This window comes from Heloderma suspectum, chromosome 12 (genome assembly GCF_057233095.1).
Source record: "Heloderma suspectum isolate Gila_16-S chromosome 12, 16-S_ref, whole genome shotgun sequence".
Classification (NCBI taxonomy): domain Eukaryota; kingdom Metazoa; phylum Chordata; class Lepidosauria; order Squamata; family Helodermatidae; genus Heloderma; species Heloderma suspectum.
Genome location: NC_139469.1, coordinates 24,292,235 through 24,312,570, shown reverse-complemented (window position 1 = coordinate 24,312,570; position 20,336 = coordinate 24,292,235). Strand labels below are relative to the sequence as shown.

Here is a 20,336-nt window from a genome sequence, read left to right as displayed (position 1 = left end):
TGGAAAGAGGTTCTGCACCCCTGCCCTAAATTCATAGGTCTAGAAATTAAAAGTTGCCCTTCCTAGTGAGTCAATTAAAATTTACATTGCTCAATCAGCTAATTCACCTGATTCATCTGTTTTTAAAGGATCTTCCTTTTCATCTGTTCCTATTATAATTTCCATTTTTATCCTGCCCAAAATGCTCAAGGCAAAATTCATGATGTGTCCCATCCCCTACTTTATCCTAACAACAATCTTGTGAGGTAGATTAGGCTGAGAGATAGTGGTGGCTTCCACTTTGGAGCCTTTTAGCGCTGCTAAAGCATTTCTTTTTCACAATTAACTGGAAGCAGAATTAAAAGGAAGGTTCTGCACAACACATCTGGCAGTGTCCTTCCCCATGGCCAAGGTCCTTTGATAATGCTTACTCACATGTAAGTCCCATTAAAATATCTACTGCAGGTTCAATCCATATTATTGCTTTCTGTTCATTCAGTCACCATAGTTCTGGGATTATTGATCAATTGCCTCTTAGCTTTTATTAATGGTTTCCTTTCATTCCCCATTTCTTTTCACAGTAAACTGTGAAAGAGGAAAAAAATGAAAAGAAACCAATAATTAAAGCTCCACCACCACCACCAAGAATAGAAGGTGACTAATTAAGGGGCAATTTATAGCTAATTCCCCAGCCACATTGGACAGGAAGCACTAAAATGGACTGAACCTGTAAACAGGAAGCTTTCGATTAAAAGTGCAGTAGCCCTTAAAAACCTCAATAGCACTTTGCCTATGCACGCAGGACAGGCTGGTGTGCAACTGCACAAATTAAGTTTGAAATATCATGGGAGGACAACACAGAAAACACTGGAATGCAACGATTTAACAACAGTGCTGTCTGGATTCTCCATAAAAAATGGGCAGACAAAGGATGGAAATTTCAAAGAAAAGGACTAGCATGAAAGCAGCCAATGACTCACGCAGTGTCATCCAGTAATGGCCAAGTGGGGATTTTAGCTTAGGGCCTATTCCAACATGCTGTCCATTACTGTACACTGCCTATGATAGTCAGTATGTGATGTCTTCGTGTTGGGTCCTGATGCCTTCCCCATGAAAATGTACTTCCTATTCCTTTTATTTACCTTACGTGAGTGACCACAGCTCAGTAGCAGAGTACATGTCTTTCATGCACAAAGTCCAGGTACAATCCTAGTGCACAGCAGCTTTCTACCTTGGCACAGATAGCCTCCAAGTTCCTAGTTGTCTGGTTGCTGAATAGCAACTGCCTGGGTAGAACTGCACAGTATTCTTGATTGTGACTATGTCATGGATAATGGGCAAACACTGTTATGCTCCATTTCATGCTGATATCAAGGTAAGGATGACGTTTCTCTAAAGAGGACAACCTATGCAAAGTATGGTGGCATAATGATTTAATGCCGTGTAAAAGTACTGCACTCCCCAAATTTCTGGCACACTCGAAAGAATCCTAGTTTGCAAACAAAAATATGAATAAGTTCCTCATGCATGCCAGGTTAATGGTACAATCTAGTTTATATCTATAATTAATCTCCCTTTAGGGGAAGCATTATCAGGGATTGCCTAAAACCTATAATTATATATGCTTCTGTGTAAGAGAGCACTTAGCTCCGTTTGTGCTCTCAGCAAATCTCAAGACTCTAAAGAGGTCCATTTTATCAAGCTGCTCTGAAACAGACTTGTTGCTTGTTTCTTCCTCTTGATTGATATGGGACAACCACCCATATGTCCTAAGAAATCCATTTTCCTGTTTGAATTGTAAGCAGATGACCAAGTTGCCTTTTCAGCTTGCCTATATGACCAGCTTTGTCACTAGAGCTGATCCAGGATGGCTATTTAAAGGTAAATTTAGAAGGGCATAAAGGAGATGGTACAGTCCTTAGTTGAGTACAGTGCCACTTTAGTTTTGATGTGGTGAGTCAGGTAACAGCCTCTCCCTGCCACCCAGCAACAGATGGCAAGAACTGAACTCATCTGTTGCCATCTGTTTTCGCGTAGGCAACGTTGCGCAACTGTTGAGCATGTTGCTACCCCCCAAACTTAGTTTTCCCATCTGAAAATGAAGCTCACCCTAAACCCAAGTCATGTCCATACTCTCCAACCCACATCTCCTCTCCCCCAGAGTTCCTTGATAATATGTAGTTTGGGGGGAAATGTGATGTGATGTCATTGTATTAGCCCAGGGACAGGCAAGCTGGTGCCCTCCAGATACTTTGGATTACAACTCCCATAAACCCTAGCCAGCGCAGCCAATGGTCAGGGATTATGGGAACTGTAGTCCAAAACATCTGGAGAATACCAGGTTACCTACCCCCATGGTAGCCTCTTCCTGACTCTGAAAGTAGCTGCTAATGAAGCAAGCAGAAGGGAGGGCAATGCTAAAGTAATGGCATCACTTCACTTTTTTTCTCTCTACTATACATTACCGGAGAAATGCAGGGATAGGGGAAGACATAGGATGGCAGTGCCCACACAGCTCGCTATAACATGTACTTTGGGCCTAAGAATTTCCTTTTTAGGAAGGAGTCAATTAAAGATGGTCAATTAAACAGTGAACTCCTGATCATGGCCATTTGATCTTCATTCTACGCTGTTTTTGTTTCTGTTTTTTTAGATTGACAAAGTCATCCTTTTCTCCTGCTGCTGTGGTGGTCCACTAACATCACCCTGTAGTCAGGTTCATATACTCATCCAGCCAGTATAAATGGAATGTAGGATTGTGCAATCTTATGAACGAATCCTGAAGTAAAATATAATAATTCTACTTTATGTAAGACCTTTCAGGATCCAAGATTGGCTGGGGAGTCAAAATTTAATTAAAAAGAATGAAAGAAAATATGAATTATGGGGCAGAGGGCAGGAAGCAGAAAGTCCAGTTTTAGCAGTTGCTACATGCTGAAAGAAAGCGAGAAAAGTCTGACCATGATTGGACAGCAGGGAGCATAGCAGTAACTCATGGCGGCTATGTCTCTCTTGCCAGTCTCCGAAGAATTTGACCCGCGATTCGAGCTTCTCACACTCAAGTGGTTGCCCCGCCTCACGTGGATGCAGGCTAAGGAAATAACCCCGTTCGAAGTGGGAGATAAATCCTGGCAAATGAGCATCAGCACTCTAATGTCCAGCCCCGCCCTCATTTGTGTACTGCGGAGGATCGGGGCCTTTGTGGGTCTCGCTGAGGCACTGGAAACACTAACACCATGCAATGGCATATGGAGTGCTAGCTCCGGCGATCTTCTGAGAGTGATGTCGTTGACCCCAGAGATGGCCTTCAGGCAGGCAGCGCTCTTCTTCGCTGAGAGTGATTTCGTCGGCGGTAGGCGAAATACTGTCTTTCGTTCATTCTCCAGACTCTCCCATGAAAGATGTCCCGGACCAAGACATTTCGGCTGGGCCAAGATGTACTGGTGCTGGAGGCAGACAATCTAATGGCACCCACTCCATTAATTAATATAAAGCACTGTGCTCTTGCACCATTCCTGTTTATCCTAGTGGGGCTTACACAGGGAGGGGCCACAGCACATGCTTTGCACACAGGAGGTCCCAGATTCAGTCTCCAGCACCTTGAGGTATGGTCAGGAAAGAATCCTGCTTCAGATTCTGGAGAGTTGCTGCCAGTCAGCATCGACAATACTGGGCTAGATGGACCAATGATCCGACCCAGTATAAGGCAGCTTCCTGTGACAAATGTCCTGGTGGGTTGTGGCCTCCCATTTTGCCACCCTTAACGGCACCCTAAATCTTCCACTTGGGGCGGCCATCTCAGTTGGTCTCGTCATCAAACTGCCTCTCCTCTGGGCAGATTATTAAGGGGGTTTTTTTGCTTCAAGTTCCAATACAACATTTACATGCTAAGTGAGGATCTAATGTGAACATTCATAGGAATTTATTTATTTATTTATTTCTGGCTTTCTGGGTGGTTTACAAAGATTAAAAACATTACAAATACAGTATGCAGAGGTTAAAAACCATTTATATATATAAAAAACACATGAACAGACAATATACACACATATATCTATATATAGATCTAAAACAGCTTCCCGCTAACAATCTCAAGCAATTACACTGAGCAAATAAATTGAGCAATCTCAGTTGGTTACTTTCATATTCTGCCTTTTTTCCCCTCTTGCAAGGAACCCAAAGCGGCGTACATTATCCTCCTCCTCTCCACTTTATCCTCACAACAACCACCCTGTGAGGAAGGTTAGGCTGAGATTCATTGACTGGCCCAAAGTCACCCAATGAGCTTCCATGGCCGAGTGGGGACTAGAACCCAGATCTCCAGAGTCCTAGTCCAGCACTCTCACCGCTACACCACACTGGCTGTCAATGACCATATGAAATGTAAAGAATACATTCAGGATGTGGTCCTACCAATCTGACATAGGTTTTGTAACTCAAAACAGTTTCAGTTAGCTAATTAAGCATGGAAATATGCCTGAGAAGGAAGAAGCTGATAGCCCTATTCCCTTGTTAGTCCTCATGGCTATGCTGGTAGAGGATGATGGGTGTTGTCGTGGAGAAAGCTGGATTAAGGCATGCATGGGGAGGAGAGCAAAACCTTCTGGCAGAGGCCATGGTATGTTGGCAACTGATATCTAGAAGTCTTTGCTTCAATCACATTTTGGCTTTAGAATACCCTAAAATAACCATTAATTCCTGAGAGAGGCCAGTGGCAAGCAATTTAGAATGTCAGGTCTTCAAGAGAGAACTCACATAAGAATCAGCAAGCAGTAATGGTAATAATCTTGCTGATTGCAAGCACAATAAATGTAGCCAATAATTTAAAGCAGCTATCCATGCTGAAGTCTCAACAGTTGCTAAACCAATCTCCAAGCATAGAACAGCATTGGCTAACACATTTTGATACCCCAAAACGTTCTCTCAGAATTTCTGGCCTTTAAAAAAAATACTGATTTTATCATTGACCCAAACTAGGATACCATACAGTGACTGAGAGATGGATGTTGCTCTAAAATCTTTCATTACTGAAAGAATTTAACAGCTTCCTTTTTGTCCAAATAAACAGGCTACGCTATTATTAGCGTAAACTAAAATATTTATAGTGAGCCTTCCAGGAGCCCAGAGAGCTAAAATCTAAGCCTAGTTTTACTTGTTGGATCTTGTGCTTATCTCAAAACTATTTATAAACCAGTTTCCTTTTGGGGAAGGCAATGGCAAACCACCCCGCTATAGTCTGCCATGAAAACGCCAGCGCAGGCGGCATCCCTCTAGGAGTCAGTAATGACCCGGTGCTTGCACAGGAGGAACCTTTCCTTTCCTTTCCTTTCCTTTCCTTTCCTTTCCTTTCCTTTCCTTTCCTTTTGGCAAATACCATTACTTTTGTTTCATCGTGGTTAATGATAAGCCACTCACTAATACAAGGGATCAAAAAGGATTGCATTACACCTTCTCCAAACCCACCGAAGCCAAAGGGGTGGAGCTGGCCAGAGGCTCAGTGCTGAGGATGGGGCCTGGTCCTTCTTGCCTTCCACGTGTTAGCCCTCCATGCAGAAGGCTATAACAATTGAATAAGGCTGAGATAATCAGAAGAAGCGATACAAAAAAGAGATCAGGGGATAGAATTTTGCAGTGAGAAAGATATAAGTTGACACCAGCGCTTCAGTTACAGGGGGCCCAGAGTGAGTCTGATCCCCTTACCTTTTCTGCCTCCCCCTCACACCTCCCAGGTACTGGTTATAGAAGGCTACAATAAGGCCCTGATTTGACTGAAATTGGGGGGAGTCGGGGTTGTGGGGTTGTGAATTCCTTACCTTTCCCCCATTCAATCACTGGTGGACACAAGTTTGCCATCTTACGGAATTCTGATTGCATGAAGTGTCAAAGCAACAGGACCTGAACTTTTTCGCTCTTCAGTCAATGCAACCTCCATCATTTTTAGTGATGAGAGAAGAACTCTTCCAGTCAGGGCCCCCCAAACCTCCGAAAACAATATGATCATTTTCCAGGCTCAATTTAGACCCTGTCACCTCATTGGGAGCAAGACAGGGTTCAGTCCCACCCCCAGTTAGTCAGTTATGCCCCCAGCATTCTTTGTGACATTACAGGAGATACCAACACCAGGCTTGTGCATCATGGGGGACTTGACCTGTAGATGTCTGGGCTGGCCCTGTATTAACAAACCAGTGACACAGGATCTTGCTTTCCAGATGATTCGGAACCCTTGCCTCCTACCCTGCTGGAGGCCTTTGTTTGGAACAGCAGGCATCCCTCAGAGGGCTTTGCATTTTCCACTTACATAGGCATTTGGCTGCAATTCTCCTTGTAATAAACTGTTGTAGATGTGGTGCCATGTTCTCCTTCGTCATAAAAAGCCTATTGCTGTCGCTTTGCAGATCCCAAACGCCGCCCTGCCCTGAGGTACCTGCCGCCTCCTGGAAGGCATCCCCAGCCCAAAGGTAAGCTGGAGACGTTCTGAAGAGAACTTAGGGATGTCAGATAATTCTGTCACCAATCTCAGTGAGGCCGAGCGCCAGTGCATTCAGGCCCCCGAAATCTGTGGTGGAACGAAGCCCCCCGCCCTCCCACCCCGCGAAAGGCACGTGAAACGGAGCACCTACCTGCTGCCATTTGCGCTGCTTTGCAAATGGCGGCCACATCTGCGGCCGCCATTCGCCTCTTCATTATAGCTTACATAGCTTACGTAGCTTCATTATAGCTTACGTAAGTGAAATACTTACGTAGCCTATCACGGCTAACGCAAGGATGCCATTTGCGTCCCTGAGGAGGCCGTAATAGGCTACGTAAATATCTATGTAGCCTATCACAGCAAAAAAAGGGAACGCAAATGGCGGCCGCCATAGCCACCGCCCTTTGCGTTCCCTTTATTTTTGCTGTAACAGGCTACATAAATATATACGTAGCCTATCACGGCAAAATACAGGGGCGCAAATGGCAGTGGCTACAGCGGCCGCCATTTGCATCCCTGTGCAGGCTGCCCAGCGGCTGGATGTCCGGCTGCGGGCAGCCCCGGCTAGTGGCTCCGCGGAGTTGCTTTGGAGTGGAGCCGGCCGGGGAGAATTTCGGGGGAGGGACGGAACGCCTCCCTCCCACCGTGAATGTCACCCTTCGAAAAGGTAAGTGACTTTCGTACATCCCTAAGAGAACTTCAGCTCACCTCTTAATCACGATGTCCGCCACTGTACTTACCACTTAAGAACATAAGAACAGCTATGCTGGATCAGACCACGGTCCACCTAACCCAGCATTCTGTTCACCCACTGGTGTACATAGGCTCTCTGCCTCTGGTACTGGAAGTAGCACGTAGCCATCAGGACTAGTAGCCATTGATAGCCTTCTCCTCCAGGAATTTGTTCAACCCCCTTTTAAAGCCTTCCAAACTGGTGGCCCTCACTACATCCTGTGGTAGCGAATTCCATAGTTTAACTACTTATCTACAATTTTTATTTTTATCCTGCTTTTTGGATGAATATTGTCTCCCAAAGCAGCTCATATCAGTCAAAGAGAGAGAGAAGCCCTGGCATCAGGCTTACAAACTAAAATGCCACAGAAGGGAAGGGGAGGGAAGGGAAGGGAAAAGGTAGAGGAGGGAGATCAGTCCTTCATGGTCAGAGCAAGGTGGTGAGCTATACGTGGGCATTTAAATGCACTTCAGGCCAGGCTGGTCTTCCCTTGCTGGTGTTCCTCCTTGAATGAGGTGCTTCTTCCTCAGGCCAATGGATGGGACCAGAGCGTTCTTTCCCTTTCCTTCTGCAGTCCCAGGGGTACAGGCAGTTGGAGCAGAGTTTTCTTTCTGGCAGGGAGGAGAAAGTGAGCTCCCTGCAATTGCTCCTTCTCTGGCTGATGGATGGGCCAGGCGGGCCAATGTTATTTTTGATGTTATTTCTGGGCAGCAGGGGGTGCAACCTCCCAGTGGTCCTAAGTCCCCCGACTGATGGCAGAAGGCAGACTGTGCTTCCCTCCTCCAGTCCCATGACAACTGTAGAAAGACATAATCCAGGAAGTCTGCCTGCTGCCTGATCTTCTGCAACTCACTTCTCATGCTAAAGTCCATCCACTTCCCTTGTACAGTGGGAGATGTTCGGAGAAGCCACACAGATGCTCTCTTCCTCTCCATGCAAGCAGGTAAGAAACACCAACGCTGAAAAGCCCTCTTTGCTTTCTGGGGAAAGTGTGGATTTGCCAAATTCTGTGCACATTGGGGTCTGTCATAAAGAGTGCCAGTGGATTTCATCAGGCCAGAGTAGAGGAAAATCCATTCCACCTGCCTGTCTCCATCCTGGAATTTCCTTCTTTGGAGGTGACGTTTGTTTTCAGCCAACCTCACGTCTGGGAAATAAAAATAGGTTCCTTGAACAGAATGTCTGCAAAGATAACCCTATTGATCCATGTAGATCTTTAGCTACTCAATATAGGAATGGAGGAAAGGAAGAGAACTGGAGGTTATCTCGAGCCTGAATTAGACATGACACAGCAAATGCAGGTTTCCCAATCCTGTGTTTGCCACCTAAAATGAACGTGAAATGAAATGAGTGTGAGTGTGTGAGTGTGTTGCATAGGAGAAGCAGTAGGCAGGCAGGTTGTGCTGTATCCATCCCCTAACTGCAGCTTCATTCCCCCAGCTGGGCTCCTTCCTCCCCCGCATTTCCCCTGGTTAGGCTCTGAGACTGGAAAGGAGGCTCAGCTGAAGGAAAACAGCTCAGGGAGAGGAGCTGTGGGGGGAAAGTGACAAGCAGGGGAAAGCTTATACATCCCCTTTCTACCCACTGCTTCTCCCCTGCAAATGGCCACTTACATTAATCTTAGGCAGCAGGCATAGGGTTTGGATGCCTTTATTTGCTGCACAATGTTTAGTTTCCGTCTCAAAAAGAGCAGAAAGCAAGGCAGTGAAAAATCACCAGGGCTGAGCCAAAATGCCTCCCCTCCCCCAACTTCACTGCTGTTTCACAAGCTGTGATCAAGGGGCCCCTGTCAGTGAACCTGGGGGAGGGGGAGAGTTGTAACCAGGAGCAAAGTATTTGACCTACTTACCATAGCAGTGATCACACTAATTGCTGCTGTGCACCTTTTAAAAAATCTTTTTTTTTACGCACAAGATGCCAGAAAGAGATGAAGGAGGCACTGCCCTCATTCTGAATTGGCTTCAGACATCATCAAATAGCCAGATTCCATTGGAGGTGTCCTGTTGTCATGAAGCCAAATCAGAGCAAAGGCATGCTTCCTGTCTTCATTCAGGCATCTTGCAGGGGGTGGGGTACGGGAGATAAAAACTGTTGCTCAGAAGCACTGAGGAGCTTAGTTACAGCTGTTGCCAACATTATGGACAGGTGGCAAATGGTGGGAAGGATGGGGGCTTCTGAGCCCCCTTGTAAGCCCACAAAGTTTGCTAGCAAACTTTTAGTTTAGGCCTTAAAAAACGCCATAGACAAGATCAGTCAAAAAAACTCAGGGCACTTGGGGAAAGGAAGTTGGAAACCTAGAGGAGGATGTTGAGGAGAGACACCAACAAATGACATTTTTCAGCATGGAGAATTCTTGTTAAGTCTGAATGAATGAATATTTGTGGAATGACTAGATCATATGCTGCCTGTGTAAAATGTAAAAAAAAACATAGGGAAACATGAAATATTAAAATTTTCAGGATTTCTTTAGCCCCCACTTTATTTCAATGCCGAAAACAAACACAGACGAGAGGCTCCAGTCTACAGCTTTTAATTCATTACTTCACAGGGTCATACAGATGCAAATTCTCAGTGACTCTCAGTCTACAAAGGAAAGCCTTCAGGGGAATTCAAAAGGAAGTTACGAGAGTTGCCCGCCGTTTGAAGAGGAAGGCAGTCTCACTAGCCTAACTTAAGCAGGGGAGGTCCCTCTCTCTCGTGTGAGGCCTCTGAGCGCAGCTTTTCACACAAGGCCAATTGGGTAGACTGTCCGAGTTCCGCCTCTGCCTTCTCTCTCTTTGCTCTACGCCTGCGCCTAGCATCTATTAGATCAGACTCCCCAAACCCCGCCTCCTTCTGTTTTCTGTCTCTCACGGGGTGTGTGTGTGAAGAGGGACCCTCATCCTCAGCCAGCTGGACATTTGTAACTTGAGAAGCCAGCCCAGTCATGTCTAGACTAGCTTGGGAAAATACCTCCCCCGTGTCTGGCGGTTCTCCTCTAGAATCTGAACTGCTATCCCACTCCCTGCACTCAGAAACACCCCTGACAAAATTCTAGGTCTGTTGAGGTCAATGAGTCACATTTGCTAGAAAGACTGGAAAGGCAGATTCTCCCAGAGCATAGCAGTTTGCTTGAAAAAATGGATGGCTGTCAGTCTGGGCTAGAAGCAAACTTTAGGAATTACTAAACCAGCCTTCCCCAACCTGGTGCTTCCAGATATCTTGGACTACAATGTCCAGCATTCCTGGCCATTGGCCATGCCAGCTATGGCTTAGGGGGCCCAAGTGACTTCTGTGGCGAGGAGCGCTATGATCTTGGAAGCGAAGCAGGGTCAGCCCTGGTTAGTACTTGGATGGGAGACCGCCTGGGAACCAGGCTTCCTGCATGGAGCAGGGGGTTGGACCCGATGGTCTTGTAGGCCTCTTCCAACCCTATGGTTCCATGATACCCCTCCAGTAATGCTGCTTGCCTGATCTCGTCTGATCTCGGAAGCTAAGCAGGGTCAGCCCTGGTTAGTACTTGGGTGGGAGACCACCTGGGAATCAGACTTCCTGCATGGAGCAGGGGGTTGGACCCAATGGTCTTGTAGGCCCCTTCCAATCCTATGAGTCTATGATTCTGTGATATGAAGTGCAAAACACCCAGAGGGCACCAGGCTGGGAAGGCTGCACTAAACAATGGGCCAATGAGTCCTGGTCTGGTCTTGACGGGGAGCCCGTGGAACAGCAGGGCAGGCCAGTGCGACACCCAGAAGAGGTCCTAGCGAGCAGCTGGCTGTGACAAAGTCTGGGAGTGGACTGAAGGTCTTTATGCCAGACAGCCCCTTCCAGGGGCCGGCCTCCGGTTCACAGCCTAGCACTTCTCCATTTTTCTGACAAGCCCCTCTGGGCTTGTTGACAGGCCAGCCAGTGGTGCGGCTTCAGCTGGCCCGTGGGGCTAAAGTCCAGGGCCCTGCAGCCCAGTGGTCCCCCCAAGGACTGCTCAGAGAGCACCAGGAGAGGAGCATGGTAGAAGCAGCTCCACTTTATTCCCGTAGTCACGGCAGTGCTATGATTTAAATGAGTTTAAAATGCAAAACTGCACATGCTCATAAATGAATAAATCGGGGTCGGCAAAGAGCTTTGCTGTAGTAGTTCTAACACATCAGGAATGTAGAAGCATTTGTAAAGCATGGCATGGAAGCAGGATGGTGATGGTAAAGTTCAGTGTTAGCTGTGTGCTTCACAACTGGAGTAATACACTTGTTGGGGGGTCACTATAAGACCACTCGGTCTGGGGATGATGGGCCAAAACAGGAATTTGGGTTCCTAGTGTGGAGGGGCATTGATTCCTCGGGGGATGGAGGCTCTGAGGGCACAGGCTCCGGAGGTCCCGTTGCAGGGGTTCCTGGAGCAAGGGCCAATTTGATGTGCTCAGGGTTAGGCCTAATGCTATGTCCTGGGTTGGTGTCCAGCACCTCTACTTTAGGTGCCACTGGTTTGGTGGATCTGGCCGGCCCCTCCTCATCCAAGTTGGAGACCAGGCCCGGGCTGCTGCTCTAGGTGCAGGTCCTCACACACACACCTCGCCACAATTGGTGATTCCTCCCCCCACCCCAAAAGTGATTTCTATACACAGAAAGCTAGCATGTCAGGGGAAAGCTTAGGTGAACCCTTTCTCCGTGACATAGTAGTTTTCTATGTGTAGGATTCTTTTTTCCTATGGAGAAGCTTTCATTCACTTGACCTGCCACCCACATTCTGAAATGGTACTTTCAAGGCACAGGTTTAGCACCTTTGAGAGACCCGGGCCATTTTGCTTGTAAATGTGCTGAGGTGCAATAGCTTTGGCTTCTTGTGTTGATCTTCTGTACAGGAGCTCAGATCCTCTGCACTGTGCTGTTGATCAAACCTGGCACGTGGACCCGTAACCTGGCTAAGATCCTACGAAAACTGGACTTGGAGAAATTCAGCCCAGTTGGAATGAAACATATAAATCTCACACCAGAAGATGTTGAAGCACTTCTTTCTCCTGAAGCTAAGCAGGTTTGTTGGAGTAAAAGGCTGTAATTGCATCAAGAGTAGAGAGACTGCAGAACCGGATAGCTGGCTGAACTGAATAGAATTCAGTACGTCATCTATAGCAGCAGCCTTCAGCTTTTTCAGATCTGGGACCCAGTTTTACCACTAATCTGCAACATGGGCCCTACTTTTCATTTTCACCATATGTTATCTTTTTCCTTCTCATTTCTCCTCCCTCTCCCCTCTCTCTCTCTCTCTCTCTCCCCCTCCCTCCCTCTCTCAATCTCTCTTGCATTCTATCCTCCTCTCTCTCTTTCCTCCAGCTTCCTTTTCCTCTTTAAAAAGGTCTCAGCAAACAAACCAACAAAGAAACTGGTGGTGCCACTGGTGCGACCCACCTTAGGTCAAGGTGCGACCCATTTGCAGGCACCGGCCAGGGATGCTTGACGAAATCAATCTTTGTGAATTCCAAAACAAGCTGACTTGATCTGCAGGTCCTGGACTAATGTGTGGGTGGGAATGTAGCTAGTCATCAGATTTTCATAGAATCATAGAACAGTAGGCTTGGAAGGGGCCTATAAGACCATCAAGTCCAACCCCCTGCTCATTGCAGGAATCTAAGTCAAAACATCCCTGGCAGATGGCTGTCCAGCTTCATTTGGATTTGAAGTTTGATTATTGCAATTCTCTGAATGCTGTGGCACAGTTCTTGACTCAAGAACATATCTAAATGTGTTTAAAATGCATCTTTTGATAGAAGATGCTTATGAAAGTGCTTCTTTTTAAAAAAACATCAGATTAATGCGGAAATATGACACAGAATAACTTTGCTTGTTTGCAGTGCTGTCATTTTTCTTTTCATCTTTTCTGCTGGGAATGCTTAGGATGCTGAGTACAGTACTACACTGATAGATTTGCCTTGCCCAACTATAACTGTGACTCCTTTGGAAAACTTTGACAGTGATCTTCTGTTCTAGACTTCCCCAACCTGGTGCCCTCCAAATTCCATCATCCTCAGGTGCTCTATTCCCTTTCTAGTTATTCTACTGGAGATGGAAACATTAAATAACCAAGAGTCTCTTCTCTTTCCTTCTCTACAAGAGATTTGTAAATAGGAGACCAAGAAAAGCAGGAGAAAGTCCTTTGTTCTCTACATCAGAGCTTTAGGATGCATTCATTATATTCTGCTCACTCGCTCTCCCCTTTGTTCCTGTTCTCTGTCTCTCTGTTTAGGGCTTTTCTTAAAACTATGGCTGCATTAGGATTGGCTTCCCTCCTCGCTCATCACATACAGCACAATTAACCCCAGGTTCTTGGGGTCCTTTAATCAAGATGTTCTCAGTGGGCCCCTTTACACTGTGAAATATTTCGTAATTTAAACATGAAATTGCTTCTCTTTTGGCTCATGGGAGATTTCTTCACCCCACTGAGCAAACCTCCCATTCCCACATGCGCACACCCAACATTTGATGGGGCAGCCGGCCGCCCCAGTGCAGCCACCTTGCCTTAAATGTGCCACATGCAAGGAGGTACCTAGGTTTCTTTGGAGAGCAGCAAAAGACTCCCTCCTCTCCGTGGTATCTTCAGTTAGGGTGGGCCCCCTGCCAGACCATGGGCCTCAGCAGATGTCCGACTGTGCCACTTGCGGGCACTGGGTTTGATGTGGAGTCGTGTGCCTCGAGATCCACAGCAACACAGTCACAGCTGTTTTTCCATCTTACACACCGGCATACAACTTCTGAGTAACTCCTCCTGGCCTTTGACATCGGATGTGTAATGCGTAGGGATGGCGGAGAATTTCTCCTCGACTCTCCGGGAGGCTGAATGCCAATGCATTCGGCCCCCCAAAATTGTTGGGGAAATTCTCCGCCCCCCCCCCCGGGATGGGACTTACCTCTGTCGAATGTCCCTCTCGGCGGCGGTTCCCGGCGGCGTTTCGGCGGGCGTTTCGGTGGTGGCGGCGGGGGCGGCGGCCGGTCTTCCGACCGGCTGCCGCCACCGCCATTACAAAGTAAAGTAAAAAAAAAAAGAGTGATAGGCTACGTAATGATTTACGTAGCCTATCACGGCTAGATTTTCAAAGTCAGCCGTGATAGGCTACGTATATCGTTATATAGCCTATCACGGCTGACTTTGAAAATCTAGCTGTGATAGGCTACGTAAATCATTACGTAGCCTATCATTTTTTTTTTTTTTTTTACCATTTACTTTTTTTTTCGCGGCCAGGGAGACGGGACGCTCCCCCCCGGCCAGAATTTCGGTGGCGAGGGATGGGGCGCCTCCCCCCTGGCCTGAATTTCGGCCGGGAGGGGTGGGGCACCTACCCCCCTGCCAAGAATTTCGGGGGTAGAAATGGAGCGCCTCTCCCCCCCACCGAAAACAGCTGCGGGACCAGGTAAGGGACTTTCGTCCATCCTTAGTAATGCGTTGAGTGGGAGGGCAACTTCCAGCCCTCGGGCCCAATCCTGCCCATGGAGGAGTGTGCACCCTCTGTGGGCCACGCCCTCTGCCCTCCCCAAGCCCCTCCCTTCCCTAAGCCCCACCCCTGAGGGCAAGCTTCACAAAGGGGAATCCCTTTGTTATCTCCGATCAGAGAGATGGGAGATAAGCTGGGGATTCCCTTGCATCACTTTCCGACTCTCTTCCCATGCCACTCGCCTCCGTGATCATGCCTCTCTCTGCATGGAGGATTTTTTTTTTTAAGTGGCAGGGGTGGCAGTTGACATCATGGGAGGGGGAGGGGCTTCAGGAGAAAGCCCCCGATGTCATCCAGCCGACCGGCTTGGTCCAGGGGAGTAATCCAAAGTGGTTGCCCTCCCCTGATGTAATGCACTGCTACTTTGTTGTGGCTCTTTAATCATATTAACCGCTAAAGTGCTTCTCCTTGCAAATTGCAAATCAATAGTAATATTTAACGTTAAAATGAGTACAGATAGGCCTGAATCGCTTATAAATCTGAGCCCCAGCCTTACGGCTTTATAAAATGCAGATTTACTTTGCAGGGGCCTAGACCATGCACATCTTGAACTGCCTTACCCAGCAAGTAATTTCATATATTATTTAACGTCTTCAGACCCATTTGCCCTACAGATCTGAGGGCTTTTCATATTTTACAATTCCCTGAATGATCATTCTGTTCTGGGAAAGAAACGTGTTTGTTTATTTATCTATTTGTAGCATTTTTATCCCGTCCTTTAGCCCAAAAGGCTCCCAAGGTGGCTTACAAAAATATTTCTTAAGACAGTCTCTGCCCACAGGCTTACAATCTAAAAAAAAAAAAAAAATGACATAAAAGGAAAGGGGATTGGGAGGGAGAAGGAAAAAAGCAAATTTGGGGACTAGATTCTTAGTTGCAAAGTTCAGCAGGTCATGGACAGAGTGCAAGGGCTGCTGCTTTCTCTCCCTCTGGTGGCCTCATACAGATGCGGGCATGATGGAAGGGTGCCTGACTACTGTTTCCTCTACCTCTGGTGACCTCAGCAACCACACCGGGTAGTAGGAGGGAGAGCTGTCACATGGAGCTGGATCATCAGGACTGAGAAAGCCCCAGGTACCTGGCCATCCTGGCTGCTAAAAATGTGATACTGCTATCAAATACCTCGAACTATTTCGAGGTATTTGAGAGCCAGTGTAGTGTAGTGGTGAGAGTGATGGACTAGGAGCCGGGAGAGCCGGGTTCTAGTCCCCACTCGGCCATGGAAGCTCACTGGGTGACTCTGGGCCAGTCACAGACTCTCAGCCCAACCCACCTCACAGGGTGGTTGTTGTGAGGATAAAACGGAGAGGAGGAGGAGGATAATGTAAGCCGCCTTGGGTTCCTTGCAAGAGGAAAAAGGCGGGATATAAATGCAATAAATAAAGAAAGAAATAAATAAACTAAAATTCCCCTCATCCCTACCCAGCATGTGCAAATGGCTGGGGATTATAGGAGAGTTGTAGTCCACAGATCTGGCACCAGGTTGGGGAAGGCTGGATTAGATCCTTACTTTTATATTGATTTTTAGTTTTTGTAAGCCATGTTGAACTTTGATGTAATGGAAAGGCAAAGTAAGAATATTTTAAATAAGCAGCAGTCAGCTTTCAAGTTACACAGCTGCTAGGTTCAGACACTGTACCCCTGAGGCAATCTTCCCATGAACTCTACATTCCTTGATTCAAATCAATCTTGTTTTCCACTGATCTGAAATTAAACGCAGGTTATGTGGATGTAAGGTGTCATCAGCAAGACATGCCAACTTTGTTGCAGCACATAGATTATGGGAAACAGGCATAGGGAGGGTTCGCACATCATGTTAAGCCATCTTGAGAATAAGCCATCATGGGTTGGTTGTTCACTTGCTAATCGGACAGGCGATCAGGCTTGCCATGGTTTGTTTCCCCTCTCAGTCCTCCCGCCAGCACCAGCATGTATCCCAGGTGCCTTTGTGGCAGAACTCCTTGTTTCCTCGGTCCCTACCTGGGTTTTTGCTGCTCCGGCCAGCTGGCTCTGTAGCCATTCCCGACAACCCATGACAAAGTCGCCCTGCTGGGTTCGGACAACATGGCAAGCCACCATGGGTATTAACAACCTTAAAACAAGCCATGGATTCTCAGGGTGGCTTGTTTGTGAAAAATGAGCCACCCTGCAGAAACTGCACTGGATTCACACAACACGACAACCCAGCATGGGTGATCAGCCATGGTGGGTTGTTGTGTTGCGCAAACCAGGTCAAAGAATACATTGCAGATCCACATGCAACCAACATGTGGTATTAAGCCTGGCGTGAGACTTTTTCCTACGCAGGTTGCTGAAAAGCGGAGGGGAAAATTCTCTTTGCTCGCAGGCTGCCCAGTTCATGAACTTGCGGAAGGAAAAATAGTTGTGCCATATTTCTACACACACTCACACAGTTTTCTATGGGAAGATTCTCCTCTTTGTAGGAAGTCTGTATAAAGCAGGTCTGTTCTGAACAACATGTGTCCCACCACAACAAACACAGCCCACTGGTCACGTATTGTGATTCATGCCAAGGGCTCCATAACACTTGGCACTTTTTGCTGCCTGTCTGGGACTGTAAAAACGAGGAGGGTGGTTAACAAAAGGAGCTGCCTTACAGTAACGTAGACTATTACAGTAACTTATAGTAACTCAGTCTTGGCCAGTACTGTCTACTCTGAATGGCAGCAGCTCTCCAGGATTTCAGACAAGGGCTTTCCCCAGACCTACCTGGAGATTATGCACACCTGGCCTAAAGCATCACAGCAAACATGCCAAAAGCAGGACCTGAAATCTGCTTGTGAGCCGGTACGTTTTTTTCCGTTTGTCTCTTGTGTTTTCTCAGGGCTCACCCGCTGCAACCTGGTCACGGCCTGCAAAGCAAACAGATTTAAGACGTGGCCTTTTTCTGGTGCCACATCTGCTGTCCCCCAAAAGCACAGCCAATCTCCCATGCCTCAGTGAGTCTCACAAGCCAGTGTCACGCTCTGCCTGCCGAGGAGCGTGAACCCATGTGCTTTGGCAATTTTGTGCTTCACCAAGAACTAACAAAGGAGCTGCCTCTACATTCCAGAGTTCACCCCATCCAGTCAGTCAGCCTGCTCAGCTATGGCAAACACCACTGTTAGAGCAGGGGTGTCGAAACTCAGCCCAGGGGCCGAATTCAGTTTCGGGGGAGCTCTGGGGGGCCACCTTCCAGTGGTTGGTGGGGCCAAAGGGGAACGGGATCAAAATACCAACAAAAAAAAGCTCTCACTGCCAGTAATGAAGCTTTAGGAGAGGCATTTGAATCTTTTAGAGCGGGGGAAAAACTGCACCAAAGCCAGGGAACTGCCAGATGATTGGGGGGAAAGGGGTGTGGCCATCTGGGGAACTCTGGAAGGCTAGTGTGGTACCTCAAAAGGGCCCGATTTAGCCCAATGGCACCACTGATAGAGAGAGAGCTCTGCACTGCTTACTCAAACTAGACAGGGGTGGTCTTGCCATGAGGCACAGGTGCAGTTCCATCCACCCAGGCTAGTGACTGGCTCTACCCAACAGGAAGAGGCTTCTTGTTCAGTACAATACTTGCCTAGGAAACAGTTGTCTTTCCTTGCAATGGCTTGTTCTGATTCCTGGCTTACCCCACTGATGCTGGCTCCTGGCTCCCCCTCGACGCCTGCCTGTGGCATTGCTCTGATGGGCGGCATATTTGAGTACCATTAAGGGCAGCAGAATGGGGAACAGATCTGGGGCTCCTTCACATGGAGCTTATATCCCGCTATTGAGATCGCTCCCTCACGGAAGTTTGTGGGTCCTTTTTATGATATCGTTAACCTCCAGGGCACATCCAGAGGTATTTCCTGGTTATTTTGCTCCAGAAAGATCTGAAACTAATGAACCATTTTTTAAAGTCGGATTGTTAGGCTATTAAAAGAGCCACTAGATGGCGCAGTTTCATTGTGTTCTATAGAGTCTTGAACATTAACAGCTTCCCCTCTCAGCAATCACGTGGTCACTGTCTGGGAGCCTGCTGGGAGCCCGCGATAAACACCGAAAGGCTCCAGAATGGGAGGACTGCAGGGGGTTTCCTTAGTGTAAAGGCAGCCCTGGTCCGTGCAGCACCATCCACCAGTAAGTTCTGTCACGGAAGCCTCATTAAAATTAGTGGGAGATGTGCAAGAGCAGGGAAGTGGTCTCACACATCTCCCGTTCATTTCAGCTAGGTTTGTCTTGCACATGAGAACTTCCTGGTGGATTGGACCCTGTGTTTGTTCATGGGCGGAGAGGTGTGCCATCTGGATTTTCTACCTCTGGCACCAAAATGTTGAGAAGATACTACCTAGTCAATATCCACCGATGCTCCCAAAATCCAGAGATACAAACAAGCCTTACCTGCTGGCTCTGCCCACCTTTCTTTCCTTTGACTTTGCCCACCATGCTCAAACATTTTGCCCACCATTCCGAAACCAAGACTCAGCTGCTATTTCTGTCCCAGCAGTCCCAGTTCTCAGCCAGCCAGCCAAATTGCAATCTGTCCTCCATTTCTATAGAATAAGACATTTAAATATTTCAATCAATTTGTGAAAATTCAAGTGCTTCATAAATGATTCATGATCATAATACATTCTTGTAATACTAGTTCACTAATTTGGTGGTCTGGGATTTCCAGTCGTATGAGAAGATTAAAGATACATAAAAATTAAAGGGTCTACAAGATGACACCGGAGTCTTTCTTAGCTTGAGTGGATATTCTGAAACACACAACACTGTAAAACCTTCTCATGCATAGATGTTTTGAACCTTGTGACAATATCAAAAACGGAACTGCAGAACAGATGCTGGTTCTTGGTAGGCGTGTCTGCCAAGCTGGCTTGAGGGTGACATTATTTTCCAAAGCCATATAGTGTAATGCCTTTATTAGGCCAACTTAGAAGATCACAAAAAAATGTGCAAGCTTTTGAGATCTCCAGAAAGTTTGCACATATTTTGAGATCTTTGAGTTGGCCTAATAAATGTATTGCACTATATTATGTTACATATTTGTTTTAAAAACAGAGATCCAGGGCAGCTAACAACAAAAACGAAAGTTAAAACCAATACAAATCAGTACCAAATTAGTTGGAACTATAACATTTCAGAACCACAGAAAACCATAAGAAGCCAAAAAAGCAACAGTGTAAAATCAAGAAAGTCAGTAAAGTTACCCAGTCTTGAAAGTCCCTCCCAAAGAAACAAGTCTCATACACCATAAACTATCCAATGATGGTGCCAGGTGGACCTCCCTAGGAAGAGCATCCCACCCGCAAGAGTTGCCATGCCTGAGAAGTTTCCATCTTCCTATATCTGACAGAGGGGCAACATAGAGCAGGACCTGAGATGTTGATCTGAGCATGCATTGGAAGTGGCAATTCTTGAATACTGAGCAATGTATATCATTTATTTAACAATATTTATAAATTGTTTATGTTTTCTAAAGGCGCAATCCTATGCATGTTTAGACTAGGGATGCTGGAGAAATTCAAGACGGACTAAAATGAGCTCAGATTTCCAATAATCTGACCTGCAGAATCCATGAACTTTCAGCTCTTTTTTTTACTTTCCTGAAATTTACACAAATTTATTCATAGGAAAATACGCACATTTCTGCTGAGACACACGCGGGGAAAAGTTGAATGGAATGGGGGACAATATGCTAAATGTTACATACTAATGTAAAT

General features: G+C 46.8%; 1 protein-coding gene across 1 annotated transcript in view; it reads left to right on the top strand.

Annotated features, from left to right (window-relative positions):
- Positions 1–20,336, top strand: part of DNAAF8 (dynein axonemal assembly factor 8) — a 146,009-nt gene that overhangs the window by 99,119 nt on the left and 26,554 nt on the right. Inside the window, exons 22-25 of the mRNA XM_084818797.1 lie at positions 2,999–3,331; positions 6,375–6,437; positions 8,071–8,124; positions 12,016–12,185. Coding sequence (XP_084674923.1) covers positions 2,999–3,331; positions 6,375–6,437; positions 8,071–8,124; positions 12,016–12,185 — 620 coding nt within the window. The remainder of the gene's footprint in view (positions 1–2,998; positions 3,332–6,374; positions 6,438–8,070; positions 8,125–12,015; positions 12,186–20,336) is intronic.